Source organism: Sinohyriopsis cumingii, chromosome 4 (genome assembly GCF_028554795.1).
Source record: "Sinohyriopsis cumingii isolate HCF-2022 chromosome 4, ASM2855479v2, whole genome shotgun sequence".
Classification (NCBI taxonomy): domain Eukaryota; kingdom Metazoa; phylum Mollusca; class Bivalvia; order Unionida; family Unionidae; genus Sinohyriopsis; species Sinohyriopsis cumingii.
In genome coordinates this window covers 41,030,156-41,050,859 of record NC_142964.1, presented here as the reverse complement: position 1 = coordinate 41,050,859, position 20,704 = coordinate 41,030,156, and the positions used below count along the sequence as shown (strand labels likewise).

The 20,704-nt window shown below is 33.2% G+C and overlaps 1 protein-coding gene across 4 annotated transcripts in view; it reads right to left on the bottom strand.

Moving 5' to 3' along the window:
* The window catches only part of LOC149801036 (DNA polymerase iota-like), a 37,582-nt gene that overhangs the window by 3,451 nt on the left and 13,427 nt on the right, over positions 1-20,704 (bottom strand). For all 4 annotated transcript variants that reach the window (XM_089955075.1, XM_089955074.1, XM_089955073.1 and 1 more), the window contains exons 5-8: positions 17,893-18,138; positions 17,170-17,348; positions 14,315-14,406; positions 7,243-7,379 (exon numbers count right to left, since the gene is read on the bottom strand). In XM_089955075.1, coding sequence (XP_089811201.1) covers positions 7,243-7,379; positions 14,315-14,406; positions 17,170-17,348; positions 17,893-18,138 — 654 coding nt within the window. The remainder of the gene's footprint in view (positions 1-7,242; positions 7,380-14,314; positions 14,407-17,169; positions 17,349-17,892; positions 18,139-20,704) is intronic.

Here is a 20,704-nt window from a genome sequence, read left to right as displayed (position 1 = left end):
GCAGATGACAAATGTCAGATGGACCATAGGCCATCCCATATTAGCTCTTCTGATCTATGACCAGTAGAGCTAACAACTAGATAGAAAGATAAGTAGGTGACCCCTCTGACCTAGGCTGAAAAAGTTATTCATTACGCCAAACTTTCATGTGGTACCATAATCTTTCTGAAAGGAAAAAAAAGATGGTTATTGCAAATGTTTCAAGTCTGACCAGTTGCTTCTCTGCATTCAAATCCACATTAATCATTTGATAGCATTTTGATGTATTCAAGATACCAGAGGAGTCAGTCATTTATCACTTGTTCCATGCCAAAGAGTCCTCTGTAAATGCACTTGCAAGGTTGATTCTGGAGATTACTGACCAATGGGACTCAGCTGCTGGTCAAGGTATGCAGTTGTGAGCTACAATTATTGTGCAGAACCATCATTTTCTCGTTAGAAATACAATGATCATAACCTCGGACCTTTATGCCCCAAAATAGATAGGTTCAGTTTGATGTTTTTACTGGTCAGGCTGAAATCATTAAACTAGGTGTCTGTATAGATCTCTCTTTGTACCCAGCCATACCAAAAACACTGGTCATCACATCTTGATAAGTTCTACATTCTTTTTGCAAAAAGAGGTTTTGGTATGTTATATATTTCATACTCTGTGACTTTCTTCAAATTTTGTTTAAAAGTTCATTTCATATGTGTTGTTTAAGTTCTGATCACTAAACTTGATAATTTGATGCCTCTCTGTTACTATTAAACTTTTGGAATGAAAGATGGTGAGAGTGACCTACATTTTACATTGATTCATCCAGGCTAGACCTACAACACTGTATAATATTGTGTTTTGCACACTCAGCAAGTTTTCTGTGTATTGTACATGAGAATGAGTATAGGAACTGGATGAGTGAACTGCATGCTGCATGATTTTCATGTAAGGTCTCACCTGTAGTTGTTAATCAAAAGTAATTACTGATTTATGAAAAATGTACTGCTGGTGGTCACTTCAGGGTTATTCAAAGCCTTTGATTTTCACCCAGTACAGGTTATATAATGCCAATTGTTCAGATTTCAAATTGATTCAATGACCTTGGCCTTTGACACTTTGACACCCAAGCATCTGAGTTCTTCCACAACTTTTAGTAACTGAAAGATAACATAAAAAATATGCCCCACCTTTACATGGGTGTAAAGAAAGGCAATTATTATATTTCAAAACAAAGCCTTCTGGTGTTTTTTTGTAGTCTGTCATTGATGTCTTTGCAACTCTCAAGTGAGAAAAAAAAATGTCAATAAGAACAAAAAAGATGCAGGCTGACTGGAGTTTCTGCGGGAAGATATACTGAGCAAATCATAAGGGTTTCCCATATGAAAAGGCACTTTTTTCAGTATTCTCATATACAGGTAATAGCCATAATAAGTATAAAGCTTGACAGTAATCCTTCAATAACTGTGAGACATTCAAAAAGATTGTGTGATGAATAGAAGGATGGACAGATGGATGAAGGGACGTGAAGAACCATACACACCTCCATCTGTTTGAGGCAGGGGTATACATGACAAAATTATGTTTATGATGAGCAATTATGTTTTCAAGAGAACATATTCCCATAAATGTCATTTTAATGAAGAGGGTTCTATTTCTTGTAATGCTTTCCATTAATTTAAGATGTGTTAGGGATGTCTTCATGAGGGTTGCAATTCTTTTATTATGTTCAATATGGGTTGTTCCAGTAAAATATACTTCAGACCCAGGGAAGGCACTATCAAGATGGAGTAGTTGCCTAGCAATTTAGAATTTATTATCATCCTCATATAAAAAATTCACTAATCAGATTACACATTTTTGTTTTAAATCTGCCTTCCCAGGGTATGATACATGTTAAAAAGGAACTACCCTAATACAATTTAAGTGATATATTTGTGTCAAAAATGGAATGCCTGCTATATCAAGATTTGGCATAAATGAAAAGCAAATCCAGTAAAACTACAGTTCATTTCTTTTTAAATACATATGAATATATGGAAATATGATGCATTTATTTTCGTGTTTTCTAGTGAATGTTCTGAAAAAGTGTAGAATTATTCATAATAACTGTATGGAATGTATTTTTCCTTCTTAATTTTCTGTTAAAAATGCTAATTTTACATTTAGCCTCAATCTAAAACACCTATGAGCAATCAGCATTTCAGCCTTGATTACCCTGACAGCCCCATAATTCATATTCCAGAGTCATTAAATCAAAATTTGTTTACTTTTGGCCCATGCAAAATTGAAGCTTTGTGTACTGCATTGACCACCAGTGAACAGTATAACCTCAGACTGCAGCTACATGGTGTACAGGCAGATTCAAGTCCGTGTTGTTTGCTTTAATTCACTGAGAACACAGTGAACAAGTCAGGCCCCTCTGTCATAAAACTTCACTCAACATTTCAAGTACTGAATGTTGTTCCAAACTTCTCAATTGACAAATGCAGCATTTTGATTGGTCAGAATATTTTTGAGACATATGTGGTGTCGAGTAAAGTTTAAAAGTGGAGAGATTTGATCTGCAAAGTCTATATTTTGACAGATGGATGTACTTTATATCAAAGAAAAAAATGCACATGTAAGGGTCTTACATGAATGCTAATTTTAAATTCAATGAATGAAAAGCATAATCAAAATGTCCATCTTGTGCAAACTCTGGCAAGTGAAAGACTTAAATGATTCTATGAATTTCATAAATTTCATCTGAAATGATCACAATGGATCCTATTTATAACATGACAAAAAATGTTTCTTAAAACTGCCAAAATGGGTAGTGAAATGACTCCAAAATACATTCAGATGAATCAGTTCTTAAGCCTTTGCCTTGCCTGACATGTCAAAATGGCATCAAGGGGTGTTATTATGTGTTACAAATTATGATGTGGGTAAATTACTTTGGTTTTGTTTATTTTCTTGGCTTTGTAAAACAAGACATTTTCATGGGTACTTAAATTTGTTGATTTGCCTCTGTCAAAGTTGGCATATTTATAGACAATTCATTTTATGGTTCAACCCCTAAAAATATCCAAACTTCAAAATTCTATGGATTAAAAATATGTTAACAATGGTTGACCAATTAAGCAGTTGAGACAACATACCACCAATATGAGCACAAATCAAACATCAATCACTGACACTGGATTTGTCCTAGGTTCAACACAAAACAGAGCCAATATAGCCACCAATATCAAACCAAGCAGTAATTGAGCACATCATTATACTGTTATGTATATTTAATTTGCATTGTTTATTAATTAGTTTTTTTATAGCTTTTTTTAATATTTTCACTATATGCATTGGATAACTGTATTTTGGACTTGACCTTGTCCAAAATCAATTTCATTTTCTACCTGACCTGAATCACTGATTTTGGTTTCATAAACAACATATTTATCTCAATGTGAATGCTGAACTTTGGAAATTCCCTATAAATTACTGGGTCTACTTGTTGTTTAATAAAGTTTTTATTATAATTGTAGAAACAGACCTTCTAATTATAACTAAGATTTTTTCTTGTAAACATTTGGAACCTTCCAGAATGAATTTCCATTAGGCAATAGATTTTTTTTTGAAAATGTTAATTGTGACCTGAGGTCAAGTAGAGGGCTATATAATCTTGTTTTTCTATAAATTATTTTGTCATGGAATTGTGTATGAGTTATATCAATAAGTATATGTTGTCAAAAATGTACTCGGTTTTCGTTGCCACGTACAGCGTCACCTGAGGGTGGTATATTTTTTCGGCTCTAGTTACTTCGAAATCCTGAGCGAAACTCAGACCATGCTGCACAAGCAAATTGCCTGCAGCGGGAAACCTAAGTACCTAGCTGCGCATATCTGTCATAGCTAGAGTACATATAGAGCAAATTCTCTATAATCAAATTACATTACGACGAGTCTTGTCAGAAAGCTTACCCCTTTACGGAAGCAAATCTCCAGCTGTAGAGGTAATGAAATTTTCTTCATTACTATTCGTTTTATATGACAGAATTGTTTTCATTCTTTAGATCTTTTAGAAGTTATTCTAAATTCTACAGAGAGTCAATACCTAGGTTATACAACGCCATATTAGAAATACTATAGTCTGCTTCGAGTTAGCTATTTGTTGTAACTGAACAGACAAATTGATATTTAATTATACGCTGCATGCATTAAACGATTAATGTAATGGGTAATGAATTCATGTGCGCGCATGCGCAACATATATCAATGCAGAAGTACTTAACTGTGTCATATGTACTACACGGTTTAGTTGTTATAATTTATGCTGCCTTATGCCATGACTTGTATACGGTTTGATGTGGAGTCACCAGCTGTAGAGCTGCCTTATACATGCCTGCCATGCCTTATACATCGTATGATGTGAAGTCACAGAACTCTGTGTGGTTTCGTGTGACGTATACACTGTGTTATGGTGACGCTGGATTGGAAGAGTGTACTGGTTTTCTCGATGCGAGGGACCAGGGCTTTGCGACCATCGGGTCTGTGTTTATGTGAGGGCTCTCGAGGGATCCTTCACCAGACTGAGATGAGCAGACCATGCGTGGGTGCTTCTCTCTGGCCATTGACTAGAGCGAGTGGAACCGGATTTACATCTTGGACGTCAAATGTGCGCCACGATAGTTATATATAGTGTTCCATGTTATTTTCCACTATTGCTATCTCAGCAAATTTTCATTCCTATTGCAATATTGTTATGTGAACAATCGATAGGTTCATAATTTCATTCATTCCTACTGCAATATCGTTATGTGAACGATTGATAGGTTCATATTTCAGTCATTCCTATTTCAATATCGGTTTACGATCGATAGGTTCATAATTTCATTCATTTCTATCGTTATGTGAATGATCGATAGGTTCATAATTTCATTCATTCCTATCGTTATATGAACAATCAATAGGTTCATAATTTCATTCATTCCTATTTCAATATCGGTTTACGATCAATAGGTTCATAATTACATGCATTTCAAAATCGTTATTTGAACGATACATTCAAATTTACATTCTTTTCAATATCGTTATATGAACGATACATTCAAATTTACCTGCTTTTCAATATCGTTTTATGAACAATACATTCAAATTTACATTCTTTTCTAAATCGTTATTTGAACGATACATTCAAATTTACATGCATTTCAATATCGCTGTATGAACGATACATTCAAGATTTTGTTTATATTGGGGTGTAGATCATATACTTTTACTTTGTTGATCGATGATAGGACATAATTCACGTCTGTTTGAAATTCCATTTGTTAAATTCATGTTTGAGTGTTTTCTTGTTGAGTTAATTGTTGTTGATAGTTCCATGTTAGGAACTTTATAATTCCCCATATCTTTTTGTTTATAATGGTGTCAGATTTGTTAATATTTAAATTGCGTTTATAAATAAACATCTTGTAAACGCATTTGCTTTTCGTGTCTTCCTTAATCCAGTCCCAACCCGGCTTCATCTTGTGACATATTTATTTGTGCTATAAGATCTTGTGGCATAATCATTTTCGTGTCCATGATTTCATTTGGGCTGAAATTTATTTATTCAAATTATTTATTCATCGGAAATTCAAAGTGCTCATCAAAAGTGAAATTCTTGGAAATAGAGACTTGAAATTACAGTGAAATTTCAAATAAGGATATATTCTTGAACTACATTATTATGATTCAACAAAAGACTGTAGGTACATCCCTACAATACAGCCACATCAACACTTCCAGCGTTGGGTATATTTTTTAATATCAAAATAATTTATTCAGAACTTTAATCAACCAGACTTGTGTCTGTAAATCTAGGATTATTTGGGATTTAATTTGCAATACCTTAAGTTGTTTTTTTTTTACATTTCTCACTGTTGTATTCTGGGGAAATAGGTTATTTATTGAATCTTACAAAGCTTTTTGCTCCTCACTCTTTTCTCTACGTTATTTTAAGTCATAATAATATTATTTTTTTTACTAAAATAACTAAATGTAAAGCTGCACCATCAATATGATCATGGTGTTAAATGTGGTAACATTCAAGTTAGATCCCCCACAAGGATATGCAGAGAGATTGGACTGAATTATTTGTTGCTTTGATAAAGATGGACATGTACAATTCTGCAACTTCAAGATTATCTATGTGGCAAAATTTTTATATGTACCATGAAACTTGATTGTCCTAGTGTTAATTATGTGGCTTTGCCAGAAACAGTGACATGCAAGCTTGTAATAGCACTGGGCTGTAATTAATGTAAAAATACACAGTATTAAGTACTTGTGCCTCGAGCAATAGTTTTAGTATTTTACAGCATGGTTTTTCCTCTGCAATAAAATAAGCACAGATAAACTAAGATAAGCTTTCAAAATAATGTATAAACTGAGATTTGCTTTCAGAATAATTTAAACTTCAATAAGCATGGATAAACCGAGATGTGCTTTCAGAAGGATTTAAACTTTAACAGGAAAGTTTCCTACTGTAATTAGAAGCATAAATACTTATATTTATCAAAGATTTACGAAATTTATTAATTCCAATGGTTTACAACTGTGGGTAAATCTTAAATCACAGAGAACTGCAAAGAATAAAGTTTAATTTTTTTATAAAAGTATTTTCTTCAACAGTTTTACTCCACTGTCTCAAGGATCCTTATAAATAAGAATTAAATCTACATTTCCTATATCATTTGATCATTCATTTTAAATTTTCAATAATATTAGAACTTAAATACTTTTATTTTTTTTATTATCCCTGCATCCTCATTCATTTCACATATTAATTTATCGCAGCTAATAGAACTGACAGCTACTGGATGCTGCATATCTACATGTGCCTTGAAACAAAACTGAATGCTTTCTCATTAATATAATTTTTATAAATGATAAAAAACATATAAAAGATAATATTTTATTACAGTAAATAAGTTGAATTATCAAAATCTGAGCTTTGTTGACAGTTCAGTAGGTATCAGTAAAAACGGGGTTAGGCTTTCTGCATTGTCTCATTTTTTTGTTGAGTCTTTAAATATGTTGTTAGGAGTGATGAAATTCATGAAAACTGGTATCCCATGAAAATTAGTACTCCATGAAAATTGCTGTACCATGAAAATTAGTACTTCATGAAAACTGCTATACCATGAAAATTAGTACTCCATGAAAATTGCTATACCATGAAAGAGTGAAATCGCAATAACCTATATAGCACAGTAGTCATTAGATAAATTATATAAAGGTACCTGATGAAAAATTGAAGAAGACAGATGGAACCACTGGGCACTGGCGGCTTTCTCTAGAAGTGTACTTGTTCTTGCCAGTCTGAAACTTTCGAACTGTTAAGCGGAAGGTCTTTGGTACCCTTCCATCCTCAAGAAGCCTGAAACACAAAACTCTAATTAGTGAATTATATTTACCCAAGAACACTCAGTACTCGAAAGCAAATCAAAACAGATCAGCACACTAGGGAAAGTTAAAACTACATCACAAATGGAAGTTCAATCATGCATTTGGGTACCTTGTTTAAGGTATGTATTGGTTTATCTTTTTAAGATGTCATAATAGTTTATCCTTTTTTTTGGGAGGTGTGTATTGGTTTATCTAGCTGCAAAAATTGAATATTGGTCGGAAAAAGATTATTTTAGAATAAAACAAGAACAATTAAGACCTCACACAAACAAGTAATTCACCTTGGTGAGAAAGATAGATACTAATTGATACTGTAGAAAAAATAGAAGAATTTTATCTTGTTCTTAAAAATGATAAATTATTTTTAAAAAATTTTAAGCCAAATGGCATGAAATTTAACCTGATCAACAAAGTATTTTAATTTTCTGAAGAGGATAGCAATGAATTTTCTAGACCTGACCATTCTTAACAGCTTGCAAGAAGCAGAACTTTGTTTTTCACGAATTTTTTAAACCATTCAGGCAATTATTTATTAAGTATATCTTTGTCTGATAATAAGCCCACCACCCCCGTAATTTATGACAAACTTGCTTGACTAGCACCTGGTCTTATAATGGAAGAAATACAGTATACAGCACTGTTAACATCAGAGTCAGATGTTTTATTATTGTCAATTTTGCATGTCAATATGTCAATACTGTTTTCCTCTGGCTAAATAATGCACACACAAGGTTAAATAAAGCAAAAAGTAATTATAGTAGAATTCTTGCTAACAGTAATGTAGCTATGCTAGGAAAAGACCACACATTTAATCTTGCCCATTGTTACCCATAATTAGAAAAATAATGCCATAAACTGGTGAAATCAACCAAGTACCATGCCAAGCTAACAGTGAAGTGGATGCTATGAATTATAATAAGTACTAGAGACAATTACAAAAATGATATTGTTATATGAAATAAATGATCATTTGTAAGATATAACTTACAGAAAGGTTAAGTACTGAAATAAATAGTAACTATTATTGACCATTTCCACAGGGTAATTAAAATGGCATTGACTAGCTTATTGTATAAGGAAGCAGACAAATTAAATGCAAAAATATTTCTCTTCACTGACAACAGAGCATGATTCATTAAGAAAATCAATAACTATATTTCTCTGTAACAAAACTCACAAGGATTGCTGAAACTGGTGATAACGTATTTGCAGGGTCTATTATGACAGCATTCTAAGATGATGAAGTAGCGACTCAAAAATAATGCGATCTGGGGTCAATTCTTCTGTCAAAGTGGAGACAACTCTTGCCTGACTGCCATGATGGCAAGCAGATGATGGTATTTTTTTTAGATCAAACAAATTCAAAAGATGTGATTACTAGATTGTTATGTTTCCATGTGAAAAAGAGATCATACTGTATCAGCCCTGTAAATGTTTACAAAACCTGCTGTCAGTTTTAACAATAAATAAAGTGCCTGACAACCTGATGCAACTTTGATACCGATTCTTATTCAAAATGGCTGAAAGCAAGTCTGGTAATAATCTCCAGTTTGGAAGCATTTTACAATTGTTGATGCCAGCAGCAAAAACAAAATATGCTAAAACAACATATGTGTTTCAGTTACTTCATACAATGGGAAGAGCATTGATACGATGACCAAACACTTGAAACATATTCATGTCTCATCAAAGTATGCATTTTGGTCTTGGACAAAATAGTACTTAACAGCCTAACACTGCATTTAAGTCACCAGTAGCATTTAATGTCCAAAGTGAAGCAGTTGTGATGCACTGAAAAACTAGCCATCATTATACATGTGGTAGGCCAAAAATGCTGTTCTGAAGGCTGTCTACCACACCTACCATTTTAAAGTTGGAATCTACTGCTCTCAATAATTAGAAGATACTTATTTTATAAAACAAATTGATTTAAAAAACTAACGAGGAATTTGTGTGTGTTCTATCAACACATTAGAGAAACCAGCCAGAACCAGTCTACTTGGTACTGGAAATGTTCCACCAGTACAATGATCAGTGCAATGATGGGTGGCAGAAAAAAGGGTATAGAATTGCTAAAGAACAGCTGACATGTACAAAACAAGCTGTACCTTGATTATCTTATTGTTGGAATTTGGGAAGTTTAAGGCCAAATGAAGGCTGTTTTTTGATGTGTTATAAGTTATAAAGGAATAAAAGGTCATGATGTCTTCTGAGCCTTCAATGAAAATCAGCCAACCATTGGTGAAGGGGACATAAGATGGAGAGACTACTCTTAATGAATGATTTCAATAGACGCACCAGAGCAAGTATTTTTATTTTTTGTCATGTTTAATTGTTACTGTACTGTTAAAGATGTTTGAGTAGGATTATTTAAGTGCAACTTGTAAATATTTTGTTAAATTCATGGCAAAATTCCAGAACATGTGCATTTTCCCAATGCACTGAAACCACTGGCTTGAAATACTGAAAGTTCAACAATGCTTAAATAGTTTAAGTACAGTCCTGAGTTTGCACTGAGTGTTGCCCATGTATGCATCTTTTGTATTTCATCAACTATCTGAGGTTTTCAAGCACATAAATAAAGCTCAATCCCTAGATAAAATATATCATTTAACAATATGTCACAAGATAATTCATTGTAAAGTTAGGATAAATTATTCATAAAAACATAAATATGCTATTTATTTCTGTTCATTGTTTATTTAAAGTCTAAATCAATCTTCATTTTTACTTTATTTACAGTGGTGAAACTTGCCACAGAGTTCTGGATTTTTAGATTTGAGCCATGAAGAGAAAGAGGATGAGACTCAGGAACAGAGGGACTTCCTCCATGGGGTGAATAAAACTTAGAGGACTGCCAGAGAGCAGTCAGAAATATTACAAACTCAGTAACAAGAAAAACTGACAGTAGAACTTCTTTTCAGGCTCAGCATAGTTGTCTTTTCATTACAACATGCTAATGCTGATGCAAAGGGGACATTATCCATTCTTTGTAAAATACAGAGTGATTCAGGGGGACATATGGACCAGGAAACTACTGTGTAAAGTTTAATAAATACTGTGGAACTCATCACTGGTCACCAGACAATGATCTTGTGAATGAAACTAAAACCATTTGATGGTATTTAAAAAAATCATTGCAGTGAGCTACAAGATAAACAACTCTTCCTTTTTCATTAATTGATAACATAGTGACTTGTAATAATTAATTATTATTGAAACAATGCCATCATATTCTGATTATAAAGTTGCTGTTTATTACATTATGAAGAGAATTCTTATCACTGCACATGTTTTGCTTTCAGCTCCCTTGAAGAACATAAAAATTTATACCGATAGAAAATTTCCTGGTATCAGAAGCAATCTACTGAACATAATTTGTAAATCTACTGCTTTGATTTTTGTTGTTGTTCTAGGGTTTAATGCCATTTTTCAGCACAAGATAGGCCATATATGGCGGCCAGTATAACTGGTGGAGGAAGAACCCTGGAAAACCCAGGAAAGAACCACCGACCCACGAGAAGCTACTGGCAGGCTTTCCCACGTACCCACGCTAGCCGAGCCTTGGACTCGAACATACGCAGACAGAGGTGAGATGGCAGTGATCCGGAACGGTGAGCGCTTTAGACCACTCGGCCACTCGAGGCCCCCCTACTGGTTTGAAATCATGGTTCTGTCACATGTTTGCAAGATCTTTACAAAGGATATTTGACCACTCCAAATATGATTTTGTCAACTATGCAATTGTACTTGGGATAACTTTTGAAAAGAGCACTGATGCTTGGCATAAGTGTCATGCAGCTGACAATACTGGTGGGGAATTAAGATATGCCAAACATATTATTTTTGCAAACTAATCTCAGCATTAATGCTAACTGAATTCAATACATCCTAACTTTTCAAGAATACATAAAGAGAAAATATTTTTTTTTTAAAATCTGTAATTGTTTCCCTGTAAATTTTAGGTGAATGAATTTGCATGTTTCTACATTCTGTCCATGAGGGTATCCATGAGGTAACTTGTTTATAACTGCAGATTATTAAATATACATTTTAAAACATTTAGACTAAATGCACAGTTGATGTTTAAGGAAATCTGCAAACAGGGAACAGATTCAAATGAGGTAAGTATATTAGTTTGTGTTATAACCCTTGCTTTACTCTTGATAACAGTATTGGCATTTATGGAATCATTAGAGCACTAAAGCAATGAGTCAGTCCATTTTTTTTATGATACACCTCGACTTGCAGAGGTTTATTGATACACACAACAGATGCTGCTGTCAAAATTACAGTGGAAGCTTCAGCATGAATGTGGATTACCCACTTTTAACAGAATTGTTTCATTTTCCATTTGATGAAAAGAAAATTCTTACTGTAAATGTGACAGCATTAGTGGTGAAGATGTTTTTGCCTTGGAAGGGCTGTGTTAGTGAGGTAACAGATATTAGTGTTAATGAGGTAATAGATATTAATATCAATGAGGTAATATACATTAGTGTTAATGATGTAATATATATTAATGTTAATGAGGTAATAGATATTAGTGTTAATGAGGTAATAGATATTAGTGTTAATGAGGTAATAGATATTAGTGTTAATGAGGTAATAGATATTAGTGTTAATCGGGTAATAAATATTAGTGTTAATGGGGTAATAGATATTAGTGTTAATGAGGTAATTTATATTAGTGTTAATGAGGTAATAGATATTAGTGTTAATGAGGTAATATATATTAGTGTTAATGAGGTAATAGATATTAGTGTTAAAGGAGTAATAGATATTAGTGTTCATGAGGTAATATATATTAGTGTTAATGAGGTAATAGATATTAGTGTTAATGAGGTAATATATATTAGTGTTAATGGGATAATATATATTAGTGTTAATGAGGTAATAGATATTAGTGCTAATGAGGTAATAGATATTAGTGTTAATAAGGCAATAGATATTAGTGTTAATGGGGTAATAAATATTAGTGTTAATGGGGTAATAGATATTAGTGTTAATGGGGTAATATATATATCAGTGTTAATAAGGTAATATATATTAGTGTTAATGAGGTAATAGATATTAGTGTTAATGAGGTAATAGATATCAGTGTTAATGAGGTAATAGATATTAGTGTTAAAGGAGTAATAGATATTAGTGTTCATGAGGTAATATATATTAGTGTTAATGAGGTAATAGATATTAGTGTTAATGAGGTAATATATATTAGTGTTAATGGGATAATATATATTAGTGTTAATGAGGTAATAGATATTAGTGCTAATGAGGTAATAGATATTAGTGTTAATAAGGCAATAGATATTAGTGTTAATGGGGTAATAAATATTAGTGTTAATGGGGTAATAGATATTAGTGTTAATGGGGTAATATATATATCAGTGTTAATAAGGTAATATATATTAGTGTTAATGAGGTAATAGATATTAGTGTTAATGAGGTAATAGATATCAGTGTTAATGAGGTAATAGATATTAGTGTTAAAGGAGTAATAGATATTAGTGTTCATGAGGTAATATATATTAGTGTTAATGAGGTAATAGATATTAGTGTTAATGAGGTAATATATATTAGTGTTAATGGGATAATATATATTAGTGTTAATGAGGTAATAGATATTAGTGCTAATGAGGTAATAGATATTAGTGTTAATAAGGCAATAGATATTAGTGTTAATGGGGTAATAAATATTAGTGTTAATGGGGTAATGGATATTAGTGTTAATGGGGTAATATATATATCAGTGTTAATAAGGTAATATATATTAGTGTTAATGAGGTAATATATATTAGTGTTAATGAGGTAATAGATATTAGTGTTAATGGGGTAATATATGTTAGTGTTAATGAGGTAATAGATATTAGTGTTAATGGGGTAATAGATATTCTCTAGTATCTGAAGAAGAAAATTACAATTTTGGCTAATTGGTGTTGGTGTTACATTTCTGTGAGACCATTCTACAGGACCTATTACTAAAACAGATTAATAAATACATTTTCAAAATCATACATGATATTGAAAGTCTGTTTCTTTATGTTAATACAAATCTGTGTCTGAAAAATATTATCTGCACGCTATCTTGTTTGTTCTAACTCTGTATGATCAAAGTAAACATAACACAATCACTTGAGTAAGAAAAGGGGGTTACTGTCACTAGACTTTGATTGATCTTACCAAAATTCATGCACTGAGTTTCACTACTTTACAAATAAAAACATCATAGAAATGGTACCTGTATAAAACTATGTGATTCAATTGATGAGATTATCAATGTGACATTTTTAGCCACAATGTGCTGATCAAGGTGAATTAAGCCATGAAGGTTAATTACTGTTAATGAAACAGTACAATAGACATGGAACTAAATGCATGTTAGTGTGGATGCTTGATACCACAACAACAATAACAACAACAGAAACAATAAATACGATACAATTATTATACACATGTCTCGCTACACTTTGCAGGCAATATAAACAGCAGAAAATGGCCCTCCAAAAACATGGTTTACCTCTTATAGCTCTCCAAAAGCAGGGTCTATGTCTGACAGCCCTTCAAAAACATGGTCTACCTTTTACAGCCCTTCAAAAATATGGTCTACCTCTTATAGCCCTTCAAAAATATGGTCTACCTCTTATAGCCCTTCAAAACATGGTCTGCCTCTTATAGCCCTTCCAAAACATAGTCTTCCTTTTATAGTCCTTCAAAAACATGGTCTTTCTCTCATAGCCCACAAAAAATAAGGTCTACCAATTATAGCCCTTCACACGTCATCTACCTCTTACAGCCCTTCAAAAATATGGTTTACCTCTTACAGCCCTCCAAAAACATTGTTGACCCCTTACAGACCTCTAAAAACGTGGTTACCTCTTACAGAACTCCAAAACACATGGTTACCTCTTGAGAAGACTATGCAAAAGTTCTCTGATTTTCTCCTTTGCTTCTGATACAGAAGCCAATTTTCGGAATGAGTCTTCATCACTCATAGTCTAAAAGGATAAAACAAAAGTTAAATTTCTTGTTATATTGTATTCCTTCGCAAATAATGCAAAACTGCAAGTGGTAAAGTTAGGTAGTCTTTAGGTGATGCTCAGAAAGATAAACTTTGTACTTTAGAATTAAAAATAGAACAGGGATATTCCCTGTTCCATTTTAATAAAGTTAGAATTTTCTGAATTTTGACAAAAGTTTATGAAGAAATAAAGGTAAAGCTTGAAAATATAATGCAAAATTTACCTGAATTTGACCGATTTTTCAGCATAACATTTTAGGAAATTGGCATGAATCATACAATCACACACCCTAGACTAGATCCTGTAAATGTTTTGTGACATTTATCCTTTTGTAAACATTCACTAAACAATTTTTAAAACTAATTATTAACAGTTCAGCCACATGTCTTTATATTGTTCTCACTTACCACTTACTGCCTTCATCCCATAATCTTTCATATTTATAAATTCTAAAACCATCTATTCAAACCACTTTGTTTTAAGTTTTGTCTCAGTCTTGAGTGAAGTTGTAACTGCATCGTGTTACACAAACATACATGCACTTTTGCACACTGTTAGAAAAAGCTCAAAAATTAATCCTGCTTTTAGTTCAAATGATGGATCCTGGTATTTTATCCCATTTAGCTCATAAATTAACATTTCTAGGCATCATAATCTCCTTTCATAACAATTTTAAGACACAATCCATAGTAATCTCACATAATGATATCAATAAACAATTAAAAGTCTTTTCATTTTTTCCATGAAAACCATCTTAACTTCATTTTCAAACATTAAATTTATTATCACCTTAATTTTCATCAAACATTAAATTTATTATCTTAAACTAAGTTTCATCAAACATTAAATTTGATATCTTGACTTAATTTTCAAACAATAAATTTATTAAACTCATTTAATAACATCAAACATTATATTTATTAAACTCATTTAATACCATCAAACATTAAATTTATTAAACTCATTTAACCCTTTACCTCATAGAGTGTATGGCTTTGTAGGCAGCTGATATACATGTACCAAAGTTACACAGTGTAGTGTGCTATAAACAGAACACCTGTTACCTATTTGACTCCATACATATAGGCCTGCCTGTTAACTGTTACAACAGTGTAGTGTATGTTATGTTCAACATCAGTTGTAACCATTTTACATTTTTGGTACACATCTACCATGAATAGAAAAAAGTAAGAGCAAAATCTATCATTATAGCTGTGTAATTATTTTTCACGGAAGAACTATTTATGTGCTTTAAAATCTTGAGAGAACTCATTCACCATCAAGTCAGTGAAGCCATGTGACCACAAATAGCTGCCATTTCTCATCTACATCACTAAATCATCTGAATCTGATAAATTATAAAAACTTGAACAGTGTTCCCTATGTCAAAATCAGAGCCTTTAACTAAGTTATTGAAGCTTTCACAGTAGTAATTCTAACTGTGCAAACTCCAAAAAGTACTAAAAAAATCCATAGCCACGATATTGAGAGTGGAGAACCAGACCCAGTTACTTTAAAATAGCAGATTATGACTAGAGCTTAAACAGTGACCACATGATCTGACATAATGGTCATTCACATCAATGAATGTAGTACAGCGTGATCACGATTTACGCGAGGGTTACGTTTTTGAAGAGCATGCATAATTTCAGATTTGTGTAAATTGAGATCGTTTTCTCCATATAAATTCACTATGTTAAAATTAGGGGATGCTTCTGCAAAGTAGATTAAAATAAAAAAAAGAATAAAAGATTTCATGAAAAGCATAGGGAAACAAACTTGAAACATAGGAAAAATAAAATAAAAACATGAAATTATGAATTTTAATCAATAGAGCATATGTACGTGTAATTAAAAAATGAAAGCTGCATTCAACAGTAGTGTTCATCAAGCCATGTTGCCAACATCCTTTCCATCCTGTCCATTATGTTGGTCAGGTATAGCAACTTTTGTGGTTCAAAAGGGAGATTCCATCTTTCATGCTTGCTTTTACTTTTTCAGCACTCTCATGTATTGTTCTATATGTACTTTCACTAAGGTTAAAAGCATGCTTTATCATGGCGATACTCTGACCAGCTTCATACTCTTTCACTACTAAAAGTCTAACCTGTAAAGAAATAGCATTCTTTGGTCTCTTCGGACTTTCACTTGCTCATCTTTTAGATCCCATCAATAATAACGTTCCAAAATTGCAACAAACAATTTTTACATGTACATACATATGCAGTATTGAGGCCAAAATAAACAGAATAGTGGGGGCGTAAGAGCTGGGCATTGTGGGTAATGTTTGCCTGCAATGTTGGCACTATCTATTCGTATGAGAGAATAATCTCAATAGTAGCAATCTTTTTAACATTTTTCACTATATTGCGTTTTTCGAATTCACATACATTGAGATCACATAAATTGCAATCACACTATTTAATACAGGATTTTCCCAAAATGTGGCACAATGAAAACCAGCTTAAAATGGCTGATGTTTTCAGCAAGCAGCCAAATGTGCTAGGAGAATGGTGTAGATGCATCCATTGGCTCTTCTATGGGAATGTGGTAAAGGCATCCAAAAGTGTTTCCATAGGAATGGTGTAGAGGCGTCCAAAGGCACTCACATGAGGTAAAGGGTTAATAACAAAATACTATTCTTCTGGAGAATGGTGTTTAACTTTCTGCATGAATTTCATTTGTGAGCAAGACTATGCAACATCCAGTTTTAATGTTTATTTTACATGGCCAATGCACCTGCGGTAGTCCATATGGGTGTACAGGTGTGTCATCTATACCATCACACAGCTGTTTGATTGTCATTGCCAATGGCTTTCCCAGCTCTTTTTCTAAGTTCTCCAGCGATGCAGACTGAACTTCTCTCACTGAATTTATATTCATGGCCTCCAGGATCTTACAGCTATTCCACCCTACACCTACAGACACATGGTAAAAATGAAAGAAAAAATGATCTGTGTGAAAAATTTGAAATTTTGGTAATGTCATTTGTTAAATGACAATTGTTACATAGAAGCAATTTCTTGTCTGAAAAAAAGAGAAAAAATCTAAAGAAGAGATTAGTTTTCTTTTTAAAGCCGAAACATGTCTTCCCTCTCCTAGCTTTACTTACACAAAATACTGCCTTCTGAGACCTTGAAAATAAGTCACCAGAACTTAACTGGATCTTGGGACCTACTTTTAGTATTAAAAATATCCAATCTGGCATAGTTTGGTTTGATAGTTTTTGAAACAACTTGCTCATAATTTAAGTGTGATACTCAAACAGCGCAAAACCAATATATCACCCTCTCTTTGAGATGACATAATTACACAGGACAAACTAAAAATAAGATATGTAAAACAACATTAACACGAAAATTTGATCTGACTTAAATAAAAGGTTTACATTTAATTCAGTCCAGTATAACAATGACAAAACCACCATGTAACTTCATTCAAGTTTGTTCAAAACCTACTCACCTGGAATCTGGCGAAAATGTTTCAAGCTTTTCAACAGCTCTTGTGTCTGTTCAGGAAACAGTGTCGTCTGCTGATTTGGTTTGTGAGTTCCTGCTACCAACTTGGACAGAAGCTTGTTGTAGGAAATCCCTCCGCAACAAGTGATGCCCAATTCATGGAATAATGAGTCTCTTATGTCATCTGCTATTTGAGACCCAACAGCAAGTCGAGTGTGGCAGCCACATTTGCAGCTTTCTCGACTTAAATCTGGAAACAAAAGGCTGTATGAAGTATATCTGGAAATGAGGATTACCAGTACTCCATATAAACTACATATATGTATTAATATGCATACAAATTACTTAATAATGATATTTCTTTTAAAATTGCAGAATTCATGTTACAATGTGCTTATTTAAAATGCATAACTGCTTTGTAATTCACTGCATATTAACTGAATCGTACATGCCATTGTCAAGAAGCAAAGCAACATTACAGACTGGCACATGTATTATCTGGTAATACAAACATTTTGTCCAATAGTTCTTTTATTTCAGTCTGATAATGTACCTACCAATCATATGACCACCAAAAAATATTGGACTTGTGCTGGGAACATGAATAATGCCCTAACAACTGGAAGAAGGCACTGCAGACTGCATCTTTTGAGAAATGCTAGACAAAATGTTACACATTAAATTTTGAAGCTGGAAGTAAAGTAATGAATATAGTGATAAATCCTTATCTGGAGCTGTTTGCACCATTTTCGTGTCATGCTCGTGAAACACCCTACCAAATATGATCCCACTCACCCAATCTTCATAGAAGAAACTCCAATTAAAAACCAATTTTTCCTAGTAAAATATCATTCTTCAAGAATACTTACTCAATCATAATATCCTAGGAGAACTACTACTACCTTGCAAATCCAGCCCTCCCAGATACTACATTTAGCTAAAGGGAGAACCAAGATTCCATATTACTTACGAAGACAAGATGGGATTTGTTTTTGAAAGCAAAAACAGACATCCCCCCCCCTTTTCCATTACAGTTAATTTTAATTTGTGACAGTGGTACATGATTCAGGAAAAGGAAAACTCCAGCAAGGTAAAATAAGTGAATGTGTGACCTTATTAGGATTTCCAAGATCTCAAGTTTTGGGGGGAGGGAGATGTTTTTTGAAGAACTGGAGTGTACATGTATATCTAAGATGTACTAGAAACCATATGAGATGAGAAATACTATCATCTTTTAATGTTAGAAACAGTGTCAAGGGAAGTAATACAAGTTAAATTAAAACCTGACTCCAATGGAGACACTTAAATTTGTTCATTACAGGCAGAAAATAGTTTATACAGACATTTAAAAAGAACCTAGATACAACAGAAGGGACCCAGGAGCAGGTGTCATTTATTTCATATAGAGCAGTGTTTCCCAAACTTATAATACTAATTTTGGGACATCAGCGCCATAGTGGTTTTTTGTGCTAATTTTACTGATTTACTTTCTACCATGTACCCCATGAAATTCTTTCATGTACCACCAGTGGTACAAATACCACACTCTGGGAAACACTGATATAGAGGTGTCTCCTACAGCCCGTTTCAGTTCCATGTCGTGGACAAACAATAGAATCCTTTATATGCATCAGTGTAGGAAAGGAATATTCCATCTAAGGATCAGACTTTTGCTTAATGCTGAAGGCTTTGCTAAGTGTTTGAGGCAAAATCAGACACTGCTTTGCTAAGTACCCGAGGCAAAATCAGCCTTAAGGTTTGCTAAGTGTCTCAGGCAAAATCAGGCTTAATGCTTTACTTATTGTCTGAGGCAAAGTTTTTATCCCGAGAGTGGAATTTTCTTATCGAACAACAATGTGTAATAGAGAATTATTTTTCTAACATGCCTAAATAAGAGAATAAAAACTCAGTTTAAGTTAAAATGACCTTTTGTTAATACTGATGCATCATTATAAAAAAACTATGTCTTGGGTACCTGAATGGCCTTTCCTGATCACTGCCATTTAACCCGTCTCTTTGGGTTTGAATCTTGGGATCAGCCAATATGAATTTGTGAGAAAGCTTGCCAGCAGCTTCCCATGGGGGTGTGATTCTTACCAGGGTTCTTCCTCCACCAGTTATACTGGACACCATGTATAGCCTATGCTGCACTGAGAAATGACATTAAACCCAAAGCAACAATAGGTATAACACCTATTATAAATTTTCTCACCTTAAAATAAAGCATAAACTGTGAAGTTAAGATTGAAAAACTCTAAACTTTAAATAATGTTAAAACACAAATCAGCATTCAAGTGAAACCATGATGTGAACAGCAATACACGTTGTCTGAAATGTGATCATAGCTTGTGCAATGATGCAATCATGAACAGGACCTAAAATGTCCATGCTTATCCCAAGTCAAACAAAACAATAAGATAGTCCTCAATTCAACTTTGATATAGAATTTTTTTCTTCCTTTATATAAATAATGTTGTCAAGGTGAATGTTTAAAATTAACTACAATAGCAGCTTCGTTAACTCTAAATGGGGATAAAGATCACGTACTTTTAGCGACATCAATCAGAGCAAAATATCCTGTTTACAGGACACTTACTTCAGCCACTAGGACATAAATGTGTTGCAATTAATGTTATGATTAAGTAATAATGAAAATCAGGGAGTTTCTGCCATTTTATGTTTACTCTGACTGCAGTTGAAGGTCATTCATGAAAGAGAGCAGTCAAGTGGTGATAGAGATATCCCCACTGCTGTTTAGGCTGCCAGCCCCATGTTTAACAGTACTTAGTGTAGATAACTGGAATTTGTTTGCAAAA